At 39.2% G+C, this 13593-nt stretch overlaps 1 protein-coding gene and 2 pseudogenes across 1 annotated transcript; all 3 read right to left on the bottom strand.

The window, feature by feature from the left end:
• Nucleotides 1-1103: 1103 nt before the first annotated feature.
• Nucleotides 1104-2783, bottom strand: LOC101291474 (annotated as a pseudogene).
• A 1680-nt stretch (nt 2784-4463) lies between these two features.
• Nucleotides 4464-8844, bottom strand: LOC101291186 (probable LRR receptor-like serine/threonine-protein kinase At3g47570-like). The gene is made up of 4 exons (XM_004308321.1): nt 8652-8844; nt 8411-8492; nt 5086-7715; nt 4464-4956 (listed from the first exon to the last, which is right to left on the bottom strand). Exons 1-4 carry the CDS (start codon nt 8842-8844, stop codon nt 4589-4591), a joined length of 3273 nt encoding a protein of 1090 aa, XP_004308369.1. The 3' UTR covers nt 4464-4588.
• A 4279-nt stretch (nt 8845-13123) lies between these two features.
• Nucleotides 13124-13593, bottom strand: part of LOC101290908 — a 3069-nt pseudogene continuing 2599 nt past the window's right edge.

The raw sequence follows: 13593 nt of genomic DNA, 5'->3' as shown, positions 1-13593 counted from the left end.
GTTGATCATTTATTGTGCTATGGAACTAGATATAGCTAGGGTGGTGCAGCCATATTTGAAGTAAGAGAACAAGTCCCATGTGAGAATGTAGAATGCATAGAGAAAGAGTGAGAACATGCATGTAGAGAAAACAATAGTTGAGAACTATTGGTAATAGTTTCATACTATTGGTGTAGAAATATTGAACGGGAAAGATGGAAAAACAAGACTTTGCTTTTCTTCTATGCATGGTTCTGCATGTCGTAAGTGAAGGAGTTGGCTATAAATAGCCATAAAGCCTTTGCAAGTGTTGTAAGAGAGTTAGCTTTACTGGGTATTGAGAGTGTGAGTTGAGAGGGGTGTACAAGGGTTCAAGGGTTCGGGTTTGGGTTATAAACTTGAGTGAAACACCTTGTATTTAGTTCTCATTATTCTCAATAGTGAAGAAAGATCGGATCACGCCCAGTGGACGTACCTCAAAGAGTGAGGGAACCACGTTAAATCTTGTGTTGTTGTGTGTGTTTGTTTTTCCCTATTATAGTTGCATTCTCGATATCATATCTTGTTGACCAATCCGCTGCGTGAAACCCAACATTCTAAACTCTGACAACTACTGAGGCTAATTGGGAGTTCTCCTGACAACATATTGTTAGAAATGTCTAACTTTCCTAGTGCCTTCAACTTTCCAATTGTTAGAGAGATTTTCAAATTATAAAAAGAGAGTTCTGAAACAGTATATGCCCAACCAAGAGACATGTATGTAATGAAAAGGCATATCAGTTGCTATTGTATATGACTGTTGGCAATTGTAAATAACTCTTGCTGAAGAGTTTTAAAACAAAATGAAAAGGTATGTCAATATTCTGGAAAGGCACGACTATTCCTATATATAGGAATAAGTTCTTCTGCATATTCTCATATCAGGAAACCTGTTTCTCTCTTCTCAAACCTCCATCTATATTTTCTTAACACCAGCAAAAATCTAGAAACTATAAAACTGCAGATATAGTTTCTAGCAACCTTGAGTTACTTGTAAACCTTTAATCGAGTGTAAGGTTGATCTTCGTGAGTGCAAAACGAAGAACAACAATAGCAAGTGCTAGGTTTCATTGTATCCTAAAGGCTTATTTGATCAGACCCCTTTGCACACTAGTTGTGGGGCAAATAAAGTCTAAAGGACAGCGTAAATACTTACGTGCCTTTGAAGCAGTTTTTCCTTCATCAGCCATAACCACAAACACAACTACATCAACACCAATCTCATATGGAAGGGAACCAGTAAAGTAGTTTGATGACAAGTTCAAAGAAATTGATAAAGAGAGAAGACCAGTAAGTAATTGCTGAGGTATTTCGCCATCTAAGTTATTTCGAGATAGATCCAACACTTCCAACCCATGACACTCTCCTAGACTTGAAGGGATGCTGTTATTGAAATTGTTACCTTGCAAGTGGAGAATGTTTAACATTGTTAAATTTCCAATAGAAGATGGAATGCTCGTAGAAAATTTGTTGTCATTTAGTAACAATTGCCCAAGCCTTGAAAGTTTCGCAATTTCTGTGGGGATGCTACCGCTGAGGTTGTTCTTCTCCATACCGAGTACATTCATGCTCTCAAGATTCCCTAACCCAGTTGGAATGCTTCCATGTAGATTGTTTCCTCCTATTTGAAGCCACCTGAGATCGGTTGAGAGATTGGATAATGATGTGGGAATCGTTCCTCCAAACTTGTTGTAGCTCAACCCTAAACAATTCAGCTGTGTGGCGTTGTTCAGGTCTGAGATAAAATTCAAGTCACCTTGTTTACCGCTTCCAAGATCATTTTCAACGACATTAAAGACCACAAGGTTATGAAGATTTTGTAAATTTGGCACTTGTCCAGTAAAATAATTGAATGCACCTTGAAACAAGACAAGCTTGGTTGCATTGGATAGTGATGAAGGAATGGCCCCAGTAAAATTGTTGTAGGCAATGGAAAACCATTCAAGGTTGGGAAAAGCATTGATAAAGTTTGCTGGAAGACTTCCTTGAATTTGGTTGAGTGTTAGCTCAAATTCGACTATACGAGAGAGATTATAAATGCAGGAAGGGATGATACCAGATAACAGATTGTCAGCCAGGTAGATATATTTTAGCTTATTTAACTGGCATAGAGAACTAGGGATGCTTCCTTCCAGCTTATTAGAAACAGCTGAAAAACTCGCAAGAGACAAAAGGTTCTCCAAAGGAGGGATTTCTCCTGTTAGATTATTGTCTCCCAAAAAGAAATTCTTAAGCTTTGACAAGGAACTGAGTTGGGGAGGAATTTGACCCACTAGATTGTTTTCTTCAAGACGTAGAGTGATGAGTTTGAAGCAATTGGAAATGTTGGGAGGAATGGTGCCAGTAAGCGAGTTATTGTTTAGAAACAATACCTGCAATCTACGCAAATGCCCGATTTGAGGAGGGATTTGGTGAGTGAAGCTGTTGTTCTCGAGATTTAGCACTCATAAGAAGCTTAGATTTCCTACTTGTGGTGATATGGATCCCTCCAACTCCAGAGAGTCAAGCTCCAGCTTTGTCACCCTTTGGCGATGTCGTCGACTGCATGTGACGCCGTTCCACAGGCAGAAGTGAAGGGATTCATTCCATGAGCTTGTGACCTGGTTCGGATCGTGTCGTACTTGATCTTTGATTGCTAGCAGTGCCTGCCTATCCGTCTCATTCCCCTGGAGTACTCTCGGCTGGTTCAATTGCACGGAGTTGCAACAGTTTAAAAAAAGTGACGATACGATCAAAACCAATTTCATAACCGCAAATCCACCCATTTTTATTTAGAAAAATTATTCTTTGGACAATAGAGACTGAGATAGAAATATGGGTGGTGTAACTGGTGTCATCTCATCACTGTCTTGATCTAATTTATAGGATAGGAGGAGTTGTAGAATATGGATGACGGTTTAATTGGATAACTTGATAATTCATGCACCAATTTGGCCGACTTAATTATTGCTCATGGCGGTTTGCCAAATACGACCGACTGTTTTCTTCCTCAACTCTATTGTAATGACCTCTATCAAAGTAATTTATTGATTATAATCAAGGGAAGAATAGAATGCTCAACAAAGCTGTAGGCATCCCAATGTGTTGATACTTCATGCCTCACTTCCATCTCTAGCAAGGTTGTTTTTATTCTAACTTCTAAGCATGTATCTCTGTTTTCCTCTGTTTTGTTCAATCTTATTTTCTTCTATAAATGTATCTCTGTTTTCCTCTGCTTTTCAGTAATTACAACCAAGGACAAAGTTCATAATCTATGCACTGATTTTTCCTAGACTCTCGTACAACATAAACTAGATGTGTTGTAATTTCCTCAAGCAACAAATTTGATGTATTTCAATGTTTTCTAGCTAAGCAATATGATAAACTTGCTCAATTACACTTTAACACATCATTTCTACTAGGCAGTCAGTTTTGAAGGAAGATGTTTGAAATCGTCTGGATAACAAAACCAACCAAAGACTACTTAATTATTGGGATAGGAAGATAATCAATTGTCTATTATTGGCAGAGGAAGATAGAAAACCAACCAAAGACGACTTGATTTATTTGAAAAGACTGGTGCCTTTATACTATGAATAGAAAAGTTGAACATGCATGAGGAACATTATACATATACCCCGTCCATCTTTGAAAAGAAAAAACAATCGGCTAGTAAGTCATTTCTTCATCATATAAAAAACTTAAGGCTACCACTAGTCTTTTGCGAGTCCAACTCACAACTTTTCACTTGTAATGGGGAGACTGTATCATATATCATGAGCCCTTCATGGATTGAGATCACAGCGTCTTCTGCACGCCCTTCTTTGGACCTTCAAACATTCTGCTGACTGCCGAAGCAGCTGCTTCAACAATCCTTGTTGAATTTCTTGGGTTTTGCCTCCTTGCAGCAGTCTTGTATCTCTTTCATGAAGTTGAAGGTGGAGCGGATTCTTCCTGTGACATTCCAGAATTACATGAAGCTAGTACACCAACAACAAAACCATAACTAAATTTACTAACAAGAAGTACTTATATCCTAAAGTAAATAAGGTAAACTATGTTGTAAGCTACCTGAAGCACTAGATTGCTTTGTTGAGATGGCATAGCACCATCATTATCAGCTCCATATTCTTCATGCACAGAGACATTCACATTGAGGTTTACATTGAGGTTGACATTGACATTTTCAGCTGAGATGTTTAGGATTCCAATATGACAGTTTCTTAAAGTGGAATAGTAAATATGAGATACTGTCTGCATTTTTTTCCCTGCTCAATATCAAGTTCTTCTAAAACATGCTCAGTATCAATTTCATGCTCACTTGGTAAAATACAAATGACAACACAACAAATTGAATTTTGGGTTGATGACGTACAACTGATAAAGCTGATGACAACTCTAAGTTGATTCATTGATCCAAATGGGATCATGTAGCTTTTCGGTATAGGATAACAAACTTACACAATAAGTAGGACTTTATTTCATGACTTTTTATAACATTTACATGCGAATTTCAAGAAACCACTATATAGATACAGTAGACATGACTTTGAGACACAATTCAAGAACGTACATTAATAATATGAAAGTTCTAGCAGAGAAGATTGCGCCTAATGGATTGCAATTCAGACACAACATCACTGATATCCATTCTGTTTGTGGGGGATTCGACTGAACATGCGATTCCTATACCAAGAATCAAAGCCAAGCACTCTTCAGTTTTCTCGACTCTCACACTATTGTGCCTGTGAGCTTCAACAACATTGATTGTGCCTTGAAGTAGTGGTTCTGAAATCTCTAAAGTACGTCCAGGGAGAGCTGCCTTCACATAATTATGAAGATTCAAGTTGTCGCTGAACATGTGATCAGTAGGTTTCTTCCCTGTAAACATCTCTAACAAGAGAATGCCAAAGCTGTAGACATCCCCGTATGTAGATACATCACCTCCCATGCCATACTCTACAGTTCAAACAATATCACAAATATTTGTCACTATATCTGTGCATAAATAATAACTCTCATTGGTTTTGAAATTTGTTACACTAAAACATGGGAAGAGAAAAGTCTGACGCATATGAGAAAAATTACCTGGTGCAGCATAACCAACCGTTCCTTTGATTCCAATAGAGCTTGATTGATTTCCAGAAACACTCGGGGTTGGGTCTTTGAGAAACCTTGACAGCCCAAAGTCGGAAACATGTCCAGTCATGTCACTATCCAAAAGAACATTACTTGGCTTGAGATCACAATGAACAATCGGTGTTTCACAATGGTTGTGAAGATAATCCAATGCGCTAGCAACATCAAGGGAAATGTCGAGCCTCTGAACAAGACTTAAGGTTTTGGGTGCTTCTATTACCTCTTCAGCTTTAGTTGATGGATGCAACCATTCCTCCAAGCTCCCGTTGTCCATGAACTCGTAAACAAGAGCCTTGAAATCATTGCCGCTGAAATCAGTACTTGAGCATGCAGTTACTATCTTGACCAGATTTCGATGTCTGATGTTTCTCAATGCCTCACATTCAGAGATGAAACTCTTAGAGGCTCCCCGATGTAACATGTTAAACACCTTCACAGCGACAACAACTCTATCTTCAGCAAGAATTCCTTTGTACACAGACCCAAAAGCCCCCACACCGATCAAATTAGTAGACGAAAAACCCACGGTGGCTTTCAGGAGCGTAGCATATGAAACTTGCAAAAAAGAGTTTCCCAAATTGCTTGATTTAGCTTCTTTCCTTTTCTTACCAAGAAGGAAAAGAGACAGCACGACAACAAATCCCAAAAGACTAAACCCGGAAACTAAAGAGATCAGTAGTTTCATTCTCCTTGACAACCCTCCTCCTCCTTTAGACTCATTAGGCTTGCACACAGGAAGTCGGAGAGTAGCAACACCGCCGCATAGTCTTGTATTTCCTGCAACTGATGACGCTGTTGCATTCTTGAAAATACCACCAGTTGGCACTACACCCCAAAACTGATTGAAGGACAGGTTGAGATTCTTCAAGTTTCCAAACCACTCGAAAAACTGTGGAATCTCTCCTGACAAATTGTTTCGAGAAAGGTCTAAATATTGAATCCCTCTCAAGTCCTTCATAGATGAAGGAATGGACCCCGAGAAGAAGTTGCCATCCAAGTATAAAGCTTCTAAGCTCTCGCAACTACCCAGGCTACTGGGAAGTTCTCCTGACAACATATTGTTAGAAACATCTAGTGCGCCTAAATTCTTCAATTTGCCAATCTCCGTCGGAAGGGAACCGGTGAATTGGTTTCTCTGCAATGCCAAAACTGTTGATAAAGATGAGAGGCCAATAACCTGAGGAGGTATCGTGCCGTTGAGATTGTTTCCAGAAAGACCCAATTCTAGTAACCAACGGTAATTCCCAAGGGTGGGAGGAATGCTACCCTCTAGATTATTTTCTTGCAATTGGAGAAGTGTTAACAAAGTTAAATTTGCTAGAGTGGATGGAATTCTCCCTGATAATTCATTGTTGTTAAGAAACAATTTCTGAAGCCCTGAAATCTTCCCGATGTCGTTGGGGATGCTATTTGTGAAGGAGTTGTGCCCAAGAGAGAGTAACCGCAAGTTCACAAGATTTCCTAATCCGATCGGGATACTTCCATGCAGAATGTTTACTCCAATTCCTAAGATTTGGAGACTGGTCGAGAGATTGGATATTGATGTAGGCAATGCCCCTCCAAAATTATTGTAGCCAAAGTCAAACACACTTAGCTGTGAGGCATTGATCAATTCTGAGAAGAAACTCAAGTCACCATGTTTACCGCTTCCAAGATTATTATCACTGACACTGAACGTCGTCAGGTATTGAAGATTTTTTACATTTGGCACACGTCCAGTGAGATTATTAGATCCAAATTCAAGCCACACAAGATTTGTTGCATTGGAAATTGACAGAGGGATGGCCCCAGTAAATTGATTCCCACCAATGGAGAAGGTTTCAAGCTTGGGATTAAAGCCCAAGTTTGACGGAAGACTACCTTGAAGTTGGTTTCCTGATATTTCGAATTCAATTATACCAGAGAGATTAAAAATACAGGAGGGGAAGATACCTGATAACCTATTTTGTCCGAAATAAAGAATCTTTAATTTTTGTAACTGGCATAGAGAACTGGGGATTCTTCCTTCTAAGGAATTAAAGGTTGAACCAAATATCTCGAGAGACGAAAGATTCCCCAAAGAATGAGGGATCTCTCCTGTTAAATTGTTTTTTTGCAAATTAAAATATGCAAGCTTTGATAACGAACTGAGTTGGGGAGGAATTTTACCCACCAGAATGTTAAAAGCAAGATCAAGAGTGATGAGTTGAAAGCAATTGGATATGTTGGGAGGAATACTACCACTAAGTGAGTTATTATTTAGAGACAGTACCTTCAGTCTGTGCAAATGTCCAATTTGAGGAGGGATGTGATGAGTGAAGCTGTTGTTCTCGAGATCTAGCTTTCTTAAGAAGCTTAGATTTCCTATGTATGGAGATATGGAACCCACCAACTCCAGAGAGTCAAGCTCCAGCTTCGTCACCCTTTGGCGATGTCGTCGACTGCAAGTGACGCCGTGCCACAGGCAGAAGTGAAGAGTGTCATTCCATGAGCTTGTGACCTGGTTCGGATCGTGTTGAATTTGATCTTTGATTGCTAGCAGTGCCTGCCTATCCGTCTCATTCCCCTGGAGTACTCTCCGAGGGTTCACTTGAATGGAGCTACAACAGTTTAAAACTAATAATGAGGATATCATAACCAATTTCATAACCAAAATTTTCCCCATTGTTGACTCCTTCTTTGGACTACAGAGACACAGACTAAATATGGGTGGTGTTTTGTTGCGAAATAGGTAGTTTTGTGGGAGGCATGACAATCTAACTTATAGGATAGTGAGATTAAGAATGCGTGATCAACAAGCACTGAAAGGGATGGAAAACCACTTTTACATTCTTCCACAAGAAGACTTGACTCTAGTCACTTGCTTCCAAGTTCCAACCATAGACGACTCTTGTTTTCCAAAGACAACTGTTCTTAGTCTACTGCGTGGTGAATGGTGACAATAAGTCTGTTGAACGTAAAGGACGGGGTTCGCATGACTTGAAGGAGGGAACTATTGAAGTCGTTTGTGAACAAGATCAAACATATTGACTAGGTATGTCCCAATTCTAAAGAGAAAACTCACTCTGGCCCTCAATTCGGGTTTGTTCAATCTAAAGAGTGTTAGGGTAGAAGCCCTAACTGAAGAGAAATGCAGAAGGAAATGAAAAGAAAAGAAAGTAAAATATTCAGATTTCAATTGATACCGAGCAAATGCCCTCAAAGCAATACATATAGACTCTTTTGGATGGACACGTGCGAAGCACATGACTAGATGACTCTAAAATCATAACAATTCATCCCCCCTCAAACAAACTTGTCCTCAAGTTTCACATTCTGAATCAAAATCTGGGCACCTTTGCAAGATGTCATTTGAAACCGACGACGATTTGCAGTGTCTGCAGATATATACCTTGAACAGGTGCTCACACAGATTAACCCCAAGGCCAAGAAAAAGGTATATGAACTGAGGTATTGTTGGATAATCAGAAGTTTCAAATCCGTAATTGCTAGGCCCTGTAAATGGACAAATATGTGCTGAAGCAAGGAAATATTACTTTCCTTGTCTCCATCAGCAATATCATCTTCTACAATCATCAATCCATCATTATGTAAAACAACAGCTCTCACATCTTCATTGTCTACAACAAGTCTATCATCTCCTTCATTGTCTTGTGTACCAGAACATTCCCAATTACTGTATCCACCCCTAGCAAGTATCAACTCCCAAGTTGTAAACGCTTCTCCCATTTCATGCGTAATAACACGAGGTAAAAATAATTGAAGCTGCCAACCTTTCTTCATAAGTTCCCATCGAAGAAGATGATGGAATGAGCCTTGCACCATTCCATTCACATGTAGAACCCATAATATCATAACATCTTTTATTTTGAAAATAGTATCATGCACCCCTCTCGGCACATTGCACCCACATAATTCATCAAACCAAAATCAAGTCTAGCAATACCCCAGATATCTTTAAGAGAGTAATCACAGTTCTCATTTGACAACTCAGCAGTTATACTTGTATCAATATCATATCTGATAGATGAGAAATAATGCCAAAACATCATACCTAATACCTTAGCTATGTTACCAAGAAAATCCCCTGCTGCCATCTTTTCCAAGTCCATTTCCATGCTAGAATTATCACCAACATCAGCACTTGTAAGCATATCTTGGCACGAAAAGCTCAAGCCAACCCTACAGACTCTTCTCTGATGGTTGCTTTCGCTACTACACATCACCTCCACAAGTCTTGCCATATTTCCAAACTCTAATTGCTTGTGATCAGTAACTTGTAAGAAACTTGAGATTATTGCAGGAAAAATTGCAGCAGTCCAGTTGCGTTGTTCAAGCTCAAGCTGGACTAACCAATTCAATGATATTGCTCTAGCACAATTGTACATGTTGTATGCATTCTTCAAAGTTCCACATTGAGCACACATATCAACAAGAGAGCTCACAACAGATCCCATTGTCCCAAATATGTCATCATGAAGCAAATTTCCAGCATTATCATTAAAAGCACTATAAATCATGATACAGAGCGTAATCAAGTCACACCATACCCCATCAAAAGCTGTTCTATTTTTAAACTTGAGGCGGCCTTCCTTAAGAACAACATTCAGTTTCTTAGGATTCTCTCCATTGGCTAGCTCTCTGGAAAGTGATAACAGAAGTACAGGAAGATCTCGCTCCCTAAACCATTTCAAACTACCTCCAGCAGAACACTCATTTGCAGCCACTAGTAAAGATAACCATCTTTCCCAATATTTATCAAACATCATTATGGCATTTCCTTCCCATTTCTCCAACTTAACAGCAAAAAACCAACTCAATTTCTCCAATTTACTTCCAAGAAGTAGATACAAAAGGTTACCACTCAACCAAACCTTCAAAGCTACAGTACCACATTCAGTGGTGGCACACAAAGACAAATCTATTACTGCCTTCAAATTCAAGGAAGTGTGAATCACGTGACTGAGTCCTTTGTATACTACTTCAACATACAGCTGCCATTTATCCATCATTTGGAGCACTTTAAAGCAATAGAAAACTATGCGTTCATCATATCCATTTACCAAGAAACTGTTAAATTTAATGCCACAAGAAATATGCTTATAATCATGCTGAAATGTCAAGCGCCCATTTATAAAACTAGCCACTAAATTCCCAGTAAACCATCTCATATTTTTCTCAACATATCCATACTTCCATAATTCGATCAAGGCAATTATCAGCGAGAATGTAAGTTTGAAGCTATTACCAGATTTGGTTGGAACATGCAGAATCAAGGTCTTGTTTCCAGTAAGATTGGCGCCAGCTTTACGAACTTAAAGAGATACTGCTGAAATAATATTTTCTCCAAACTCTTGTTTGCTCCAACCCCATTCATTTCTAATTCTCTCAAGCTGTTGAACCATATAATCGTCAACTTGGATTTGTTCCCTTGGATCATTATCAATCAAGGCAGGTCCACTGATGCCATTCACATTCCCCTCAGCCTTTAAGATACCTTTACCAAAATAATTCAATCTACAATATCCTAACTCCAGGATTCCATGGACACCAGTGAAAGCTTCACTATGCGCAACAGCACTAGCACTTTTTTCTTTTGAACCCAAGTCGTTATGAACCACATAAGGCTTGCAGTCCAAATGATCAGTAGCTGTTTTCTTCTCTGGCAATTGATAGTACTCAACAAATGTACAATGAGAAGCTAGACCCCCACCTTTGTCTCGAATGCCCATGTATCCAACAATGTTATTTCCTGCATCACACAACCCATATGACTGTGACATTTCATCAAACAGGCGGAGTGCATCGCATTCTCTCCCATTTTCACCCAAATTCGGTCCTTGCAGATCATCTTGCTTAACACTAACACCGTCAAGCTCACTAAGCTCTTTCACATCTCCACTATACACCTTAGCCTTCTTATCAGAACTTTTATCCTCTCCATTTTCGAAATTCACATCACTCCTATTCAATTTTGCAACAAGCACAGAATCTACGCCAACGCAATCAGTACTCACAAAATTGAGATTAAGAATACTAGTGCCAGTATCACTCACCCGGCAAACAGAAGCAGGGTTAAGGTTTGACTGAGCCGAAATGGCATCCTCGAGCAGAAGAGACGCAGCTGAACTCCGGAAATTGCACTTCTGGTATTTGGCGGTCTTGTGGAGCGTGGGTGCTCCTAGCCTGAAATTGTGCGGTTTCTTCACTCCTCCGGTGGCCGCAGTCGACTTGAGAGCGACTTGCTTGCTTCAGGCCTTCCAGAGATGAGAATGAACAATCTCTCAATTTGAGTTTTGGGATTAGAAATTGGAGTTGATGACTGCTCCAATGATCGCTGCGGGTAGTAGACTGGTTGCGACAAGGCTGGTGGTGGTGTTGTCAATCGAAATTGCTCGAACACATTATCAATCACACTTTGCAGCTTGGATTGAAGCGACGGTAAAGTGTTATCCAGTGCACGGCTCATTGCAAGAAGAAACAAATCTTCGTCGAGCACAAGAGGTTCGACGCCGAGCGGCGGAATCGCCGGTTGCCTAGCTCCCAGATTCATGGCTCTGGATACCAATTGTTAGGGTACAAGCCCTAACCGAAGAGAAATGCAGAAGGAAATGAAAAGAAAAGAAAGTAAAATATTCAGATTTTAATTGATACTGAGCAAATGCCCTCAAAGCAATACATATAGACTCTTTTGGATGGACACGTGCGAAGCACATGACTAGATGACTAAAATCATAACAAAGGGCGACAACATCAGAGAGGTTATTAACGGGAGAGAGTGCCACAGAACAAAGTAAAGCTTAATGGTAGTTACTAATGCATCTAACATTGCAAGGCTCCCCAGGAAGGAAGGGTCTCTCCCAATTAATTAAAGTGTATGTAGTGAGCCGGATTCCGAACACATGACGTACCAGCAGCATACTGTTTCCGAGATTGAGAATGATGACTGAATTACCCTTCAGTGAGTTATCGTCTAGACGTAATATCCTTAATAGGGGCTGCATGAAAATGTTGAATTGCAGAAGAAACTTAATGACTGAAGCTACTCATTTAGGGAAAATAATTTTTCTTTTAAAAGCCGACTTGCTTCAAAGTTCAAACTAGTACTAGCAGTCCAACTTTTGTTGTGTGGCAGCAACTAGTTGATTTTGTTCCAACGTCTCTGTTCTTACTCTGTTTTCCTCTGTTGTGTATATAATAGTAAAACTTGAAGAAAAACAAAATGCTGTTAATGTTGATTGGTGTTGTTAAATATTCAACTTTTCAATAAGAAACTTCCAGTAAACTGCCACCACCACTGTTTTGGTGTCTGGTTAAGAAAATCTGAAAATCAAGCACCAAGGTCAAGTCCAAGCAAGCAGCACCAGTATTGATTTTGTCGGTCTCTGTTTTCTTTCTTTTGTTCAATCATTTACATAGATTTTTTTTTCTATAGCTCTGTATTTTCTAATTTGCAATTTTCCAAACATCACATGGTGCGTTCTAACTTCCAGGAAATTAAGGTATGACAAGCAAATCAATTTAACGAGTCTTTAATATCTTCTAGTTAACGAATACTGATAAACTTGATCAATCAAATTGGGAGACAGTTTGAAGGAAGATGCTTCAACTCGTTTGATATAAAGTTTGCCTGTTCTAAAAAAAAGAAGAAAAAAGAAAAGGAAGTGATTTCAGATGATGCTTGGGGATTAGATTAAAAGATAACCGAAATTGGGATAAAGTATGAACTCTTATCAAACTGACAGTCTGAAGTACATTACCCTCTCCACTGAACCTAGAGGGATCATGAGTTTCAGACCTGGGATGTATAATAAACTTACACAAGATGTTACTATTTTTATTCTCAAGGCAACAAAAACACAATTACACACTATCTACAAGACATAGTAGTAACAAAGCGCATCAATTGGACTCTGCATATACCGCTTATTGAGAAAATATAAAACACAACAAGAATACAACACATATAAAAGCTTTCAAAAATCAGTAGTATTATATATAGAAGATTCTAGCCGAGAAGATTGCCCCTGATTGTGTGCAGTTCGGATGTAGCATCACCGATATCCTTTCGGCTTGTTGAGGATTCAGCAGAACAGGCAATTCCAATTCCAAGTATCAATGTCAAACACTCTTCAATTTTCTGTGCACTCAATTGGCTGTGACCTTCATCAACATTGGAGTTGCCTTCTTGAAAAACTAGTACTGATTCTGAAATCTCCAAAACACGTTCAGGGAGAGCTGTCTTCACATAATTATGAAGATTCAAGCCGTCACTGAACATGTGATCAGTCGGTCTCTTCCCTGTGAACATTTCTAACAAGAGTATACCAAAGCTGTAAACATCCCCATATGTTGACACTCCACTTCCCATACCATACTCTACAATTTGAACAATGTGATAGACATTTGTTACTAAAACTGCACTTATAATAAGATAGCATTTGTGCGAGAGATAGATGTGAAGAAAATAGAGAAAAG

Source organism: Fragaria vesca, linkage group LG7 (genome assembly GCF_000184155.1).
Source record: "Fragaria vesca subsp. vesca linkage group LG7, FraVesHawaii_1.0, whole genome shotgun sequence".
NCBI classification, from domain to species: domain Eukaryota; kingdom Viridiplantae; phylum Streptophyta; class Magnoliopsida; order Rosales; family Rosaceae; genus Fragaria; species Fragaria vesca.
Note: the sequence above shows the minus strand (reverse complement) of the source record. Positions and strands in the feature narration are given on the sequence as shown.

What these genes read in the sequence shown, in the direction of transcription:
- LOC101291186 (XM_004308321.1), bottom strand. Translation starts at nt 8,844, where the DNA reads ATGGGAGAAGCGTTTACAACTTGGGAGTTGATACTTGCTAGGGGTGGA. An exon ending in TGCTGATGGAGACAAGGAAA is followed by an intron (nt 8,493 to 8,651) that starts GTAATATTTCCT and finishes ATATATCTGCAG; the next exon opens with ACACTGCAAATCGTCGTCGG. An exon ending in AATGTGAAACTTGAGGACAA is followed by an intron (nt 7,716 to 8,410) that starts GTTTGTTTGAGG and finishes AAACTGTTGTAG; the next exon opens with CTCCATTCAAGTGAACCCTC.